This window comes from Astyanax mexicanus, chromosome 7, assembly GCF_023375975.1.
Source record: "Astyanax mexicanus isolate ESR-SI-001 chromosome 7, AstMex3_surface, whole genome shotgun sequence".
Taxonomy (NCBI): Eukaryota; Metazoa; Chordata; class Actinopteri; order Characiformes; family Acestrorhamphidae; genus Astyanax; species Astyanax mexicanus.
The window spans coordinates 12,889,574-12,904,032 of NC_064414.1; the positions used below are offsets into that span (position 1 = coordinate 12,889,574).

The following is a 14,459-nucleotide window of genomic DNA, read 5'->3' on the forward strand; positions in this document are numbered from 1 at the left end:
GTCATTAAAAGCGTATTATTGTTAGAGGACTGAAAAGAAAGAAAAAATATTTTCCTACAGCAGAATGTATACACTGTAAACAGCTTTACTCTAGTTTAGGGGAGTTCTTTTATGTGTGGTTTATGGTTTACAGTAGAAAACTGCGCATGTTTCTGTCACCCGCTGGCTGCTGCTGTTGTTGTTGTGAGTCTGGCTGAGTGACCGGCTTGTGATTTAGGCAGCTGCAGTAGCCAATAGAAAGACCGAAAAGTGTGACGAGCGTTTAGGCGCCACGGGCTAGACCAATCAAATGCGGCAACCAGGGCGTGTTCTGCGTGTTCCGAAGCGATTTCATTGGTCCAACCCCTTTGGCCGGGCGGGACGTTTGGGCTAGCTCGTCGTCCTCGCGGCCATTTTTGCTGAAAGTGAACGGGCGCCATGTCTGAGGGAGATATATATATTGAATGCGTCGCAAATAATAACCGTCTCTGTTCAGCACTCCGCCTGCAGTGTCGCTCCGAGGCAGCTGCCCGCCGACGGGACGGTAACAGAGCTGGGGTTTTAAAGCTGTGTTCACAGCATAAAAGTCTCATCAGTGACATGAGAGTGTCTGTTAACCGTCTCTCAGTGTAGAGACGAGTATCCGTCCGTGCGTGTTTCTCTCTCCAGACTCATACCCTCCTTCATCAGCTCTCACAGCCGGCCAGCGCCTCCATGAGTGACTGAGAGCCTCTCAGTGTTGTTGCGGAGAAGAGCAGCTCCGTTTCCAACCATCATGGCTTTTGTGAGCCTCTTCTCCTGCCCCCCAAACCCCGTTCTTGACAAAAACATGCCAGACTCTGAGCTGGCAGGCGATGAAAGGTCGAGTAACACTCTTATCTGCTTCTGTGCAGGGCTGTTTCTGGGGGTTTTGACTGGATGCTTTTTTAATTTATTTATTTATTATTTTCACTAGCGTTTTACACATTCAAGGGCACTTGCTTCGTTTCGTTAACTAGGTAACCTAGCTAGGTTAGTTTAATGGGACATTGGGCCTCACCCAATACAATACACACCGAGCTGACCGTGTTTTGGTGCATGCATTTTTATTTTGCTAGTTTATTAAAGGCAGGTTAGCTCACATTACGCCCACTGCTGTTGTTTCTATTCTCTAATTAGCTGGCTATCTGTTTACACCCGCTGTAGCTTCTAAAATAAAGGATAACATGTCCGGAGACCATCATTAGCTGCACATTACACTGTAATTTTAGCTGTAGAGTTCTGAATGGAGGGTGTTTGAATATTTGAATAGATACATATGACGCGCTGCTGGATGCTCCGCCCCCTCGCGTGTCCTGAAACACACTGCTCCGCCCCTTTTACCGGGAAACTCTCCTTTCTCTCCTTTCAATCCTTTCACAAGGGAAAGGACTGTATTGAAGGGTTTCCCGGCAGGACTGTTCAGTGTGGATGCTAGAAAAACTTTATATACAGAGATTTATAAAGTACTAGAGACCAAAGAGTCAAAAGTATTCATATTCATCAAGCAAATAGATGTATAGATACTAGGGTTTAAAATACTAAAATACTTCAATCTTTTTACTCAGGTAAAAGTGTAAAAAGGTTTCCGAGTGGTCCAGGGAACTAAGGCGCTGCCACTATGATCGGGAGATCGCCGCTTCGAATCCTGTTCATGTAGCTTGCCATCAGCTGCCGGAACCCTGAGAGAGCACAATTGGCCTTGCTCTCTCTGGGTCGATAGATGGTGCTCTTTCTCCCTTATGTCTCCAAAGGGTAATGTCCGCAGCTCAGGCATCTGTGAGCTCATGTATTGGAACTGATTCGCTATGCATTTCTTTGAGTGTGCTGGATATTTGTCAGTGCTACATCAGCTGCAGTTCAGAAATAGGCGGTGGCTGACTTCACATGCATCACATGTGCTAGTCTTTACCCTCCTGGTGTTGGGGCATCACTAGTGAAAGGGAAAGTCCTAATGAGTGGGTTTGGTGATTGGCTGTGTACATTGGGAGAAAATGGGATAAAAATGTGAAATAAAAAAAAATAAAAGTGGGAAAGTACTGCCTTCAAAACTTTTTAAAGAATAAAAGTAAAAGTAATTCTAAAAATGGCATTAATGACAAAAGCTTAGCCTGCACCACAGGGTCCTATAGTGCACTACCCCCCTCCCCAAAACACATTTTACTAAAAGACATAATGACTGTGATATGTAATTATGAAATCTTTGTGTTGAACAATTTGGGATGCACTAGGCTCCCTGTTTCAGGCACATATACGCTCATTAAAAATCGTTGTATTATAATACAATGCAAATATATTAAATAAGCTTAGCTCTCTTCAGCCACGGATCATTTTCATACTAGACTACATACGTCTGCTGGAGTGTAGCTTGAGGCGTGCATTTGCTTGAGGCAATAGTCTGTTAGAATGGTATATGTTTATCTTTTGTTTTTTTTTATTAGAGGCCAAAATAAAAACAAGCTGACAATAAATAGGAGCAACAGGGCTATTTTTAAATAGATTTTTGTAGAAAGAACAGATAATGATGCAAAAATTAATAGAGTAAAAGTAACAAGTCTGCATGTACTTTATCAGTCCACACCTCTGATAGAGACTTAAGTAGAAGCTGACGTTTCTTTAAGAACTGCAATTAGTGGAAGTACTAAAGTATTCAATTTTTTTGTTCCTAAATATTTACTACTTCAGAACAGGTCCTGAAGCCTGTAGTTGGTTTCAGGGGTTGGGTAGTGTTTAGTACATTGGTTTCTGATGTATTTTTACTTAAATAAATCACTTACTCAGAAGTTACCTTGCAATTACAGGTTACATGCAGGACTGGGCAATATGGGCACATTATAGTTACAGTACCAGTCAAGAAATGTTTAGACACCCCTTTTTGTTCATGTTTTTTCTTTACTTGTTTATTTAATGTATTTTGTACAGTGTACATTGTATATTAATATTAAATACATCAAGACAATTAAGGGACATGTATACTATAAAAAAAGTGTTTGGCCTACACAATCCCCTGACCTAAACCCACCTCAGAAGGGTGATTTTGAATGAGCAAGAGTATGAAGTAACACTTTTTGTTTACTAAATAATTCCACATGTGTTCCTCTATAGCTTTAATATTAAATCCACAATGTAAAAAAACATAAAAAGAAAGTAAACACAAAAAATGAGTCTAGTATAATGTGTTTATTACATCAAATTAATCATGAAATGTACAGTTAAGTCTGTTTTCTTTAAGCACGTATGATATCCTTGATATGCTTATTAAATAAATTTTTAATACGATAAGAGAATTTATCACAGTATGCTTTGCCAAAGTTCACAACCACCATCCCACAGAACAGAAAATACTTATTACTGCTTCTTTACACATGGTGGTGCTATAATCAACTGAATAAGGTAAACCTGTGGTGAAGAATATTGATTGTATTTTGTAAAAGGAACACCAATAAATACATAATTCCTGGTATTTCCTTATTTAGGAGTATTTTATCCTCCTCAGTAACACAGATGACCTAAAGTATTGTAAAAAAAAAAATGTTCTGCGATATATTGAGTATCACAGAATTACAGTATTGTGACAGTATTGTATCGTTAGATTCTTTTTGAAACCAACCCCTAATTAGTAAGGTACATGCCTATCATTGGATATAAAAGTCTGCTGACCTTGATAACAATTTCAAATATTTGGGCTGTTGATGATGTCAGCTGAGTTGTTGAGTGATAACTCTACACCCCATCCTCCCACAATGATTGTAATGAGATATTTGAATATTGGTGTCTTCCTTACAGAGACGACAGAAAAGGATCTCAGTTTTATCTCTGCAAGATATACTGCAATATTAACATGTTATGATTTTAATAATACAATCTGTGCATCGATTATTGATGTAAAATAAATGGCATTGAGTATATACAGTTGATAATCTGGTAAATATAGTCATTTAAAATGAACACAGTGTGAATGTTTCTTTTTATTGAGCAGTAAATGTAATTTGATATTGCATGTTCTGTGATGTGACATTTGCTCAGATGTAAATAGTGATATTGTTGCTGGAAAGATGTATTATGCAGCCCTTTTCCATTCCAGTACACAATGCTACTAAAAGTCATGGAACATATAGGTCAGTATTGTTCTCTTGGCCAATGCCACTAAAAAATCTTTCCTTGGTGTCATACTTAAAAGTTTCTTCTTGTTCTTGTTGATTATTTAAGGGAAGACGGTGAACTGGAGGACGGAGAGATAGATGATGAGGGCATTGGAATTGAAGAAAAAGAAGATGATGAAGTTGCTGCAGAACTGGTACAAAAAGACAAAGAAAAAATGCGGGAAAAAGAAGATAAATCACACCGACACTCACAGAAAAGACACAAGAAAATAAAAGAGAAGCGGAAGTCAAAAAGAAGAAGAAGGGACAGACAGAAGGTTAAATGTCCTTTCCCTTATTTTGTGTAGCTATCTTTATGTGTCAGTGAAGTGTCTCTTGTAACTGTACTCTGGCTTATTTTATGTTTTCTTCTTTCAGCACCACTCTCCTTCCAGTGACTCCAGTTCAGACAGTTATAGCTCTGATTACGACCATCAAGAAAGGCCCAACAGCAAAAAAAACAAAGGCACTTACCGGGACTATGATGAGCAGTTTGAGCATGTAAGAACTGCCCTCAGCTTCATGTATATTATTATTATTTATACACGTTTGACCGTTAATGTTTGTGATTTCTTCCTATTTGCTCCTAGCAGGATCATGATCATGAACACAGCGTGGGTCATGGAAAGCCACAAAGATCAAGAAACAGCGAGAGTGAGGACACATATGACTATGATGAAGACCAGAATGACTTTAGTGAGGAACTGTCCAAATACAAGCAAGCAAAGGATTCAAATACTTCCAGCCAAGGAAAACAACATAAAGAGCATGTGAACAGACAAGGCATGAATAGGCAACAGTGTAAGTTGTGTGTTTTTTTAAATATATTAAATATAGAAGAACAATTTCATCATCTTCGTATTTGTCACATTGTGCTGTGTTACTCACACACTGCTGTTGGTCCATTTCAGTTAGTGGCCTGCGTGGTCGAGGTCGTGGTGGCAGAGGGATGGGCAGGGGGCATGGTGCCCTCAATAAGAACAAGAAACAGAAAAGCAAGACCTGGGGCCACGGCCGGGGGAGAGGAGGAGAACGTGGGGGAGATGGAGCACCAACAGTGAGTCAAATAAATCATTGTTGAAGGCATTTCTGTAGTGACTGTATTTGATTTCTGTATTCATTTACCCTGCAGGAAGCCAAAGGCCCGCCAAGTTTCCAGAAAAAACGTCCTATAATGAGTCAAGAGTTCATCAGTCAGCATACTATTGAGCACAATGGGAGAAACATCTGCAAATATTTCATTGAGGGTAGATGCATCAAGGTAAACTAATGCCATACAGTATGTGTTTACTAGCACTTTTCATTTCAATGGAGAGTCCTGCTGCACGCCGTGATGCATGGTGGGTTGCATTGAACGCAGCCTCAGCGTATGGTTAACAGCGCTCAACTTTATTTAAATGAGAATACTTCCTCTGCTGCTCTTAGCCAATTATGGAAGAGTGGGCTTTGTCACACACAATATAAAGCATCATATGCACAACAGATGCCTTTCAAACAAGAAAGAAAAGCTGAAAACTGCAGAATCTGGATCTAGAGAACTATACATTCAAATTTAAAATCTCCACATTACGATTGCCTACTTCAAGGCTAGTTTGTTGCATCATTTGTATTCAAAAACGTCACAGACCCGCTCACGTGGCAAGCTGAGAGATGTATCACAGTGGAACACGTTGAAGAAAAGTGTCAGTGGATTTGTACCGATATACATGTAGCAAATGTTGTCTGAATTTTGGAATTGCATGAAAGTGATCATTATTGTCTCTGCCCAGGGGGACCAGTGCAAGTTTGAACACGACAACGTTGTTCCAGGGAAGAAGAAAGAGCTGTGCAAGTTCTATGTTCAGGGATACTGCACGAAAGGGGAAAACTGCATTTACATGCACAATATCCTTAAAAGTTTTTCAGCATCTCAACATTAATTTCATCAATCTATATATATATATATATATATATATATATATATATATAGAATATTACTTTACTAACTCATAAAAGGAACAGAACGCTTAGTTTGAACACTGACATCTCTTGACAGCGGTGCTTCAGCCAGTATTTCTTTAAATTGTCCATTACAAGGAAATCTGTTTGTTTTATCCCCTGATCCTGCCAAATACCCATTCCCCATTCCTGTTTCCACACCCCTGGTTGCCAGGTGCGTTGCGGTTGCATGCAAATGTAGGCATGCAATCAAGCACAGGTTAGCAAAAATAGCATTAGACGAACTACACAAGAATGCTGATCTAGGTCATTTTCTCCTGCTCAATGTCTTTAAAGTTTTTCTATAAATTTCTTGCCTTTTGTGGTCAACTGAAAAACCGAGCTAATATCATGTAGCACTCAACGCTTGCTAAGTCGTGTAGTGTGAACTGCTGACATTTAGCATATTTCATATTCAGTGACTGTGACTCAAGAGCAGTGACTACCTACCACCAATGGATTCGCATAGAGAGAGAACCTCATGACCAACCAACATATCTTCTGCATGACGAGAGCTGTTTATGGAAACCTTGTCCATTTCCCTTTTTTAACTGTTTTATTAGAAAATTACTATAAAATGATATTGGGAAACCATGAGTGAGTCCTCTATGAATATGGGTAAATGGAGCTAAACAGTGAAAGACTCAAATAAAAAATAGTAATTTGCTTGTCCAGGACATTCCTTTGATTTTATAAAGTATTTTACCAAAAAAAGCAAAGAAAACCTGTATATTTTCATTTTTCTACAGTAAACAGGTTTTAGGCAGTAAAGACACTGAGCTGACTGGTTGGTAAGCCGATACTGAATTTACAGGGAAATCATGTTTAAAAGGCTTATAACCTTAAAGATTATGTATTTGGTACTGGAACTTTTGATATTGTTCTGACATAAGTTTATATTTCAGTATGAAAATATGATTTAGCTCAATTGCTTCATATTAACATATAATTATTTTGGAGTGGGTATTTTTCTTTCTAGAGATTCTCTGGCATGATATTGCCAGCTCTTGCATGTGTTTAGTTCTTGTGTTTTTTTTGTGACAAAATGTGGAGGAGCAGCCAGATCTGTGTCGCTGATCAGTCATGTACTGTGAAAAACACAACAACAGACAGGCTTGAGATTACAACCAGTCATGTAGTGTGAACGGCACAGCGATCTAACCACTCCTGTCCTGTAGCGTGAACCAGGCATAAACTGGCAACCAGCAAGAGCTTTGCCTCTGGAAAGGATTGGGCGGGGCAGAAAACACTTTTAGGTGTTTTGAAATTGGACAAGAGTGGCCATTTTACATGCTGAATTTAATTTAGTACAAGATTTTCTTTTTCTTACTGGACCTTAACATTAGGTTTGCAAATGAATATCCTTGTAAGTTCTTCCACACAGGAGCGAAGTGCTACCAGGGAGACAACTGCAAATTCTCTCACGATCCTTTAACTGAGATTACCAAGGAGCTGTTAGCCAAGGTTAGTGCTAAAATTTACACATTAGTGTACGCAGGGATTTACATATTGTAGACCACTATTTCACAAGTTGTAAAAGGAACAGATCATATAGATTCCCCTAAATTCCTATTTTTTATTATTATTATTATTATTTTTTTATAGATCTTGAACACTGACGAAGATCATGCCCATGATGATGAGCTGGAACTGGAGGATTTGAGAAAGCATGGTATAGCTCCCATACCCAAACCACCACCAGGGGTAGGGCTGCTTCCAACACCTGGCTCAGGGAGCCCCCAGGACGGAAGCAAAAAGATCCCCTCCCTGTTTGAGATCAAAGTACATCCTACTGTGGACTTGGCACAGAAGATTGCTTTAAGGTACATCTTTTGTTTTTGAAAACTAAAAAAAAAAATCCTCAAAACTGAAAATTACCCCAGGTATTTATTTAGAAATGTAAAGATCGATTGGCTGTGTATTGGTATCAGCCAGAATATGCTATCTGCAGTTGGCCGATGCTTTGAGCCGATCATATCACTTTTAGGAGAAACAAACATTTTGTGTCTCACATTTGGGACTGCTCGGTCACAGTTTGTTCATCTGCAAGTGGAACTCCGGAGCACATCTGCAGACACTCGCAATAGCGCTTGTTAGCTGCCAGTCGTAAAATACAACTCTTGAAACTGTATTTTTTAGCCCATAAAATGAGTAGCAATGTTAACAAACACCACCAAGCACACAAACCAGCAAACGCTGCAGACCATATTTAACCATTCTCATTCCAAATATTTGTTGAATTATGAGTTTTAGCTCTGGATAATCTGCTCTTTTGTTTCCACTTTAAGCTCCACAGTCTAGTTTTGTAGCTATGAGTATTCATTTGGTCTGCTTGATATTGAAAAAACTTTGACATTGCAATGTTTTGTTATTGTGGTAAAAAAAAAAAATTGACCAGATTTTTTTAAGACATTAATGTTCTAACATGATACTATGATATTAAAGACTAGAAATCATATATATTCTAAATTTGCTACATGAAAACAATTGCACCAAATTTTCTTTCGAATTTTCTGTGAAGTTTTGGCACAATGTGTATGGTTAAATTTGCCTTATGTGACCTTGTCAGGGTCCTATGTTCAGAATTTTCATTTTTTTGTTATTTTTATTTCTTTTTTTCTTTTTGATTAATTTATATTCAATGCAAAAAAATCACAGGGCTTCCACATTGAACGTCCTGCGATGTGACACTTGTACATGTGCACTTTGAGATGACAATGCTCAAACTATCTTCCAGAGTTTCACATTGGTCTTACTATTTCAGGGTGAAAATGACCAGGTTTGTCTGGAAAGGTTAATGTGGCCCTAAAAACACTGATTGGTCCATCTGTAGAATGTTCTTTGTTGGATAATTGTACCTTTGCAGTGGTGAACCTCCTTGGTGATGTTGGTTCTCTGTTTCAGGCCCAATTTCTACAACAGTACATCACCCCCTGCTGGACAGTTTCAGGGCAGTGAGGGTGATGCTCAGTTCATCGGTTCTGCAGAGGACATGCAAGCTGGGACCATGATGTCTCCAGGCCACAATCATCAACCCCCACCGCCAGTGTCACCCGGGTCCATGGGTAGCCCATCCACCCACTTTCCAGTCCCAGGTCTTCCCCAAAGCCCCCAGATACAAATCCCACCACAAGGATTTGGGCAGGGCCCTCCTCTACTCCCCAATCAGCACTTCCATGGCAACCTTCAGCACATGGACCATCAGAGCCTGCAGAGTTCATCATTTCAGTCTGACATTCAGACACAGATGAACATGCCCTCAGAGTTTTTTAAGAACTTGTTCAGCAGCCACTCCCTTGGTTTAGCAGGTAGGTCTCATATTTAATTGCTACTCATAAAGTAATATCAGATTATTTCAGGGTATTTTTGCAATAACAATATTTCTGGGGTTATGACAATAAAACTTTAAATATGTGTCTATTTTGTAAAGAGTAACCTACCAAAATCCTGATGTTGTAAAAAACAATAGAAAAAAATTGTATATTAATAAAGTAATGTAATAACAAAAATACCACAAAACTTAAGTGAAGCATATTTAATGCATGCTTATTAATTAAAAACAAACATTTAAAAGTAATTACAGTAAAAGCAAAATAAATACAAAATAAACTGCTTTTAAATAGACTACAAAGACTAATTACAATTAATCGCAAGTTGCAAATTTAGCAATGGTCTTTTCTTTTACTTTTCCTTAGAAGAGAGTCCATCAGGGTCCATGCAGGACCCCCAACAGGGCAGTGCTGGGTCCCACAGTGGCATGCAGGACTTTTTGCCTGCTGTTCAGAAAGTCCTGCTTCTGCACATGAACCAGAACCAGCAGGACTCGGATTCTCACAGACCAGACATTCAGGGCCATTTACCCACTGGCAGAGACAAAGGTAAAGGATATGAGAAGCTAAATCAGCTAACCTACTAACAATTAAGTCATTTTGGATTAGAAATGGGAAACTGAGCAAGTCCAATCATTCTTAGTTTGTGTGTATGCACTATATTACCAGACACATTTACTCACCTATCCAAATCACAGAATTCAGGTGTTCCAATTACTTTCATACGCACAGGTGAATAAAAGCATCACCTAGACATGCAGACTGCTTCTACAAACATTAGTGAAGAAATGGGTCGCTCTCAGGAGCTCAGTGTATTCTTGCATGGTACCAGGATATGATGGCACCTGTGCAACAGTCCAGCTGTGAAATTTCATCACTACTAAAAGTTCCAAAGTCAACTGTCAGTGATATTTATAACAAAATGTGACTTGAAACAACAGCAACTCATTTACAAAGTGGTAGACCACGTATAATAACAAGAGTTGTGTCACATTTACTGAGGTGTCACATTTACTGATTGCGCAGAGGTCTGGCACCAACTGTCTGCAGCGTCAATCTCTACAGACCTCCAAACTTGACTTCAGATTAGGTCAAGAACAGTAGAGCTTAGAGAGCTTCATAGAATGGGTTTCTATAGTCGAGCAGCTCCATCCAAGCCTTACATCACCGAACACTGGACTTGTGAGCAGTGGAGATGTGTTCTTTGACTGCATTGTACCAAAAGTAAAGTTTGGTGGAGGGTGCATTATGATTATGGTGTGAGATTGATTTTCAGTAGTTGAGCTCGGTTCCTCTTAAAGTTTCAGGAGACCAAAAGATTTTGGACAAGTTCATGCTCCCAACTTTGTGGGGACAGTTTGTGGATGGCCCCTTCCTGTTCCAACATGACTGTGCAGCAAGACTGCAAGCCAGGCCTTCTCGTCTAAAATAAGCGTCTGACCTCACAAATGAGCTTCTGGAAAAATGGTCCCATAAACACACTCCGAAACTTTGTGAAAAGCCTTCCCTGAAGTGTAGAAGCTTTTATAGCTGTAAGATTCTCTCATGTTACCTCATACATAACCCTATGAATTAATAATGGTATTTTACTAAAGTTCATATGCATGCACAGGCAGATGAGTGAATACTTCTGGCAATATAGTGAATATAGTGAATACAGTGACCTTTTCTTTCTGAATGTGTCAAAATTCAAAATTTAAATTCACCTACAGAGTTTTGTAATTGTGACTACATGACGATGTATAACATTTTAAAGCAGTGGTGGAGGTCATTTTGCAGAGGTGAGCCAACACTGCAATGTATTTATATATTTTTTATATGATTTATATTTAAAAAACAACTTTTTGCTTTGTCTCAGTAAGTTCTGTGTAATGTTGAAAATGTTCAAAATTCTTCATAAAATAATTTTATATTGTAGTTTTGTAATAGATTTTTTTATTTAATTTTTTCTAAATAGTCAGACAAAGGTACAGTAAGGCTGTTTAATTTACACAATGATAAAAAGATGTAGTTGTTCACTGGTCAGAATAAAATAGTTTTACAGCAATTCACAACACTAGTATAAATACAATTAATAAATAAAATAAAAAATGATTAATATAATCTAACACTGATTCCTATATTACCATTTAAATACCCATTATTATTTTTTTTTTTTACGAGAAAAATAATGTTCATAATTGATTTTGTAACAGTTGTTTTTGTTTATTGTTCTTTCCCCAGATGAAAGTACAAATTGGTACTCTAGTGATGATGAAGATGGCAGCAGTGTGACTGCAATCTTAAAGACTCTTAAAAAACAGAACGAAATGCTGAACACGCAGCAGCCACATGCTAACTTCCAGAAGCTCGGCATCGCCCCAGCCCCTCATGCTGACCCCAGACTACACCACAAGGACTACAGGGCTTCGTCTAATGACCCCAGAGTGAAGGTCGAACCTAAGCTGCATGCTCATGCTGATGCTGCTGTTCTGGACCCCAGGATGGCCCGAGACCCGCGCAAGATGAAACCAGCAGAGTCAAATTCCTCCATAAAGGTGGGTTCTCACCGCCCCCTTCACCACCCAGGCTCTTCCTCATCTCTGAAGGCTCCTGCTGGAGAGGAGGATGAGGAGGGAGAGAGGGAGCTGAGAGAGAAAGCTGTCTTGATCCCATTGGATCCCAGTCCTAGGGCTATACTGAGGGACCCTCGCTGTCAGATCAAGCAGTTCAGCCACATTCGGGTCGATATCCTCCTTCAGCGGCCTGCCTTCGCTCACAGTGTAGTGTGGGCAGCAGAAGACCTCATCCCACTGCTGATTCCCAGGCAGGATCCCTCTATTAACCTGCCTCTGCCACCCCTCATTGCGGACGCCCAGCTGAATCGTAGCCTCTCGTCTCCACCGGACCACATCCAGTCTTCTGCGCTAGGCCCTCCAGACCCTCGTCTTGCAGCTGCCCGCCTGAAAGAGGGTGTAACTAGACTGAATAGCCCTCCTGGCAGGACTCTCGAGTCTCGTCTCAGTGTGGACAAGCCAACAGACCCCCGCACCCACAAGATAGATCCCAGGATCAGTCGTTCGGCAAGTCTAGATTCTAAGCTGCCTTCTATGAGAGAGGGTTCCTCTGTGGTTGGGGTGGTGGATCCAAGGTTGCAGCAAGGTTGTAGGACAGCTGGGTCCACCAGTCAACCAGTTGCTTCTGCAAAACCAGATTCTGAGAAGCTGCCACCCTACGCCCCTCGTCTGGCCTCCTCCAGCGGAAAAGGTCTGGAAAGCCCAACAGCACTGCTCGAAGGTATCAGTTTGTATGATCCTCGCAACCAAAGCTTACTCTCGTCCCCCAAATGGGAGGCTGAGGATCCTCAGAAAAAGGTGGGCATCCTAAAGCAGCCGGTAAAACATGGCAGCCCTCCACCTCAACATCTCCAAGCACCACCCCACCAATTAGCAGAAACAGCAGCTGAAAACAACAGCAAAGCTTCTGATGAAGACTCTAAAAGTCAGAGCAGCAGCTGCTGCCAGCCAGGTCAGCTCCTGCCCAAAGCAGAGCTGGCATCTCCCTGCCTGCCCACCCCCGTGGCCGCACCTGCTTTGCATAATTTACCCATACTGCCACTGGCAGGGCTGATGCGACCAGCATACACAGACCCTCGCCAAAACCGGCAGAGCGGACCGACCGCCGGAGCCCAAGAGGTTGCAGATGATGATAACGGTCATGGTGATAAAGAAGAAGATAAGGAAGGAGACAACAAGGACAGGCTACTTAAGGATGTGTTCAAGACCTTTGATCCCACAGCTTCACCATTCTGTCAGTAAACACTCTTTGTGTTTGTGTGAGTGCTGACAACTCAATGTGGAACTTTATCTCCGCTAAGCATCACACCCTGCAGTTTTACTGTAGTTTACTGTAACATTGTGAAGTATTTTCATATTTATTTATATATTTTTTGTTTTGTACATGCACTTCTCCATGCATAATGCCTCCAATATTATGCTATTCTTTGTCTATTGACTGTGCCACTGAATTAGTTATGGAGTTAGAGAGATTAGACAGACATAGTACTTGAAAGTTACAGATATACAGTTTTTCAGAATGCTGCAGTGAATTGCATTGGCAGAGACTTTGCTGGTGGTGTACACCTGTAATTACAAATGTGATATGAGGGGGAAACTATCACACAGGTATTGATAGTGATGTAAATGTTGTGGTATGTACAGCATAATGTATTGCAGTTGAACATAAATATCATTTAAAGATGTATGTGTGACATGCAGCTGTGGTACGATTATAGCAGACATTTTATAACATTGTGCAAAGCAAATTATTGTAATAATTTCAAAAAGGTGTGTGTGTAAATACATGGCTAATATACCACAACCATTTTATTATGGGTAACATTTTATAATAAGGGTACATCAATTAACAGTTCTGACAGCTGTTTGGTAATTATTCATTTCTTAATTATATGGTCTTAATTCATCATTATTTACATCATTTTTAATCATCAAAATCTAGCACTATGTAATAATTTAACTAGTGTCTATTAATAAAGTTGAGACATTTACTTAATCCTTTAACTATATTTATTTCTGGTGAAAGTGCTGTTATTTGTGACCCTTATTATAAAGTCTTGCCTTATTTTCTTTTTTTCTCCAAAGCATACTTTATTACTGTCATCGTTGTGCTAAGAGACAATACGAGCTACGGTTAATCTAGATTTCAAACTAATATCAAAATAATATAAGAAAATCTTTGGTTTCTTATATAAAGTAGAGCTTGTTAAAATCTTTTAGCACCTTATATCAGTCTGCATTTCTATTAATGTTTTTATTGGGTCATGAAGTTTTTTTTTTGTATTCTGATTTTGTTTACATCTTGGAATAAGGACATTGCAAGATCAGTCATGTTACTTTGCCTTTTTTATTGTGTCTTAAATAAAATGAAAAATATCTAACTTTTCAGATGGTTGTTAATAGTGTTCTGTGTAACTGTGTTTTGGAAATGTCTAACTATGGTTGGGCGGTATACCACA

At 39.6% G+C, this 14,459-nt stretch overlaps 1 protein-coding gene across 2 annotated transcripts; it reads left to right on the forward strand.

The window, feature by feature from the left end:
- Window positions 1-362: 362 nt before the first annotated feature.
- On the forward strand, window positions 363-14,388 carry LOC103039757 (zinc finger CCCH domain-containing protein 6). Of its 2 annotated transcripts, none has more exons than XM_049481464.1 (12): window positions 363-840; window positions 4,207-4,417; window positions 4,518-4,640; window positions 4,730-4,940; window positions 5,051-5,196; window positions 5,272-5,400; window positions 5,909-6,022; window positions 7,470-7,580; window positions 7,722-7,939; window positions 9,021-9,424; window positions 9,812-9,994; window positions 11,669-14,388. In XM_049481464.1, exons 1-12 carry the CDS (start codon window positions 755-757, stop codon window positions 13,240-13,242), a joined length of 3,510 nt encoding a protein of 1,169 aa, XP_049337421.1. In that variant the 5' UTR covers window positions 363-754; the 3' UTR covers window positions 13,243-14,388. The 2 variants fall into 2 exon arrangements, with proteins under 2 accessions (XP_049337421.1, XP_049337422.1); XM_049481465.1 differs by having other exon boundaries at window positions 364-840; window positions 4,733-4,940.
- Window positions 14,389-14,459: the final 71 nt, after the last annotated feature.

Excerpts from the sequence above, each read along its gene's own strand:
- LOC103039757 (XM_049481464.1), top strand. The coding sequence starts at position 755 with ATGGCTTTTGTGAGCCTCTTCTCCTGCCCCCCAAACCCCGTTCTTGAC. Across the intron at positions 7,581-7,721 it reads CCAAGGAGCTGTTAGCCAAG|ATCTTGAACACTGACGAAGA; the intron begins GTTAGTGCTAAA and ends ATTTTTTTATAG. Across the intron at positions 7,940-9,020 it reads GCACAGAAGATTGCTTTAAG|GCCCAATTTCTACAACAGTA; the intron begins GTACATCTTTTG and ends TCTCTGTTTCAG.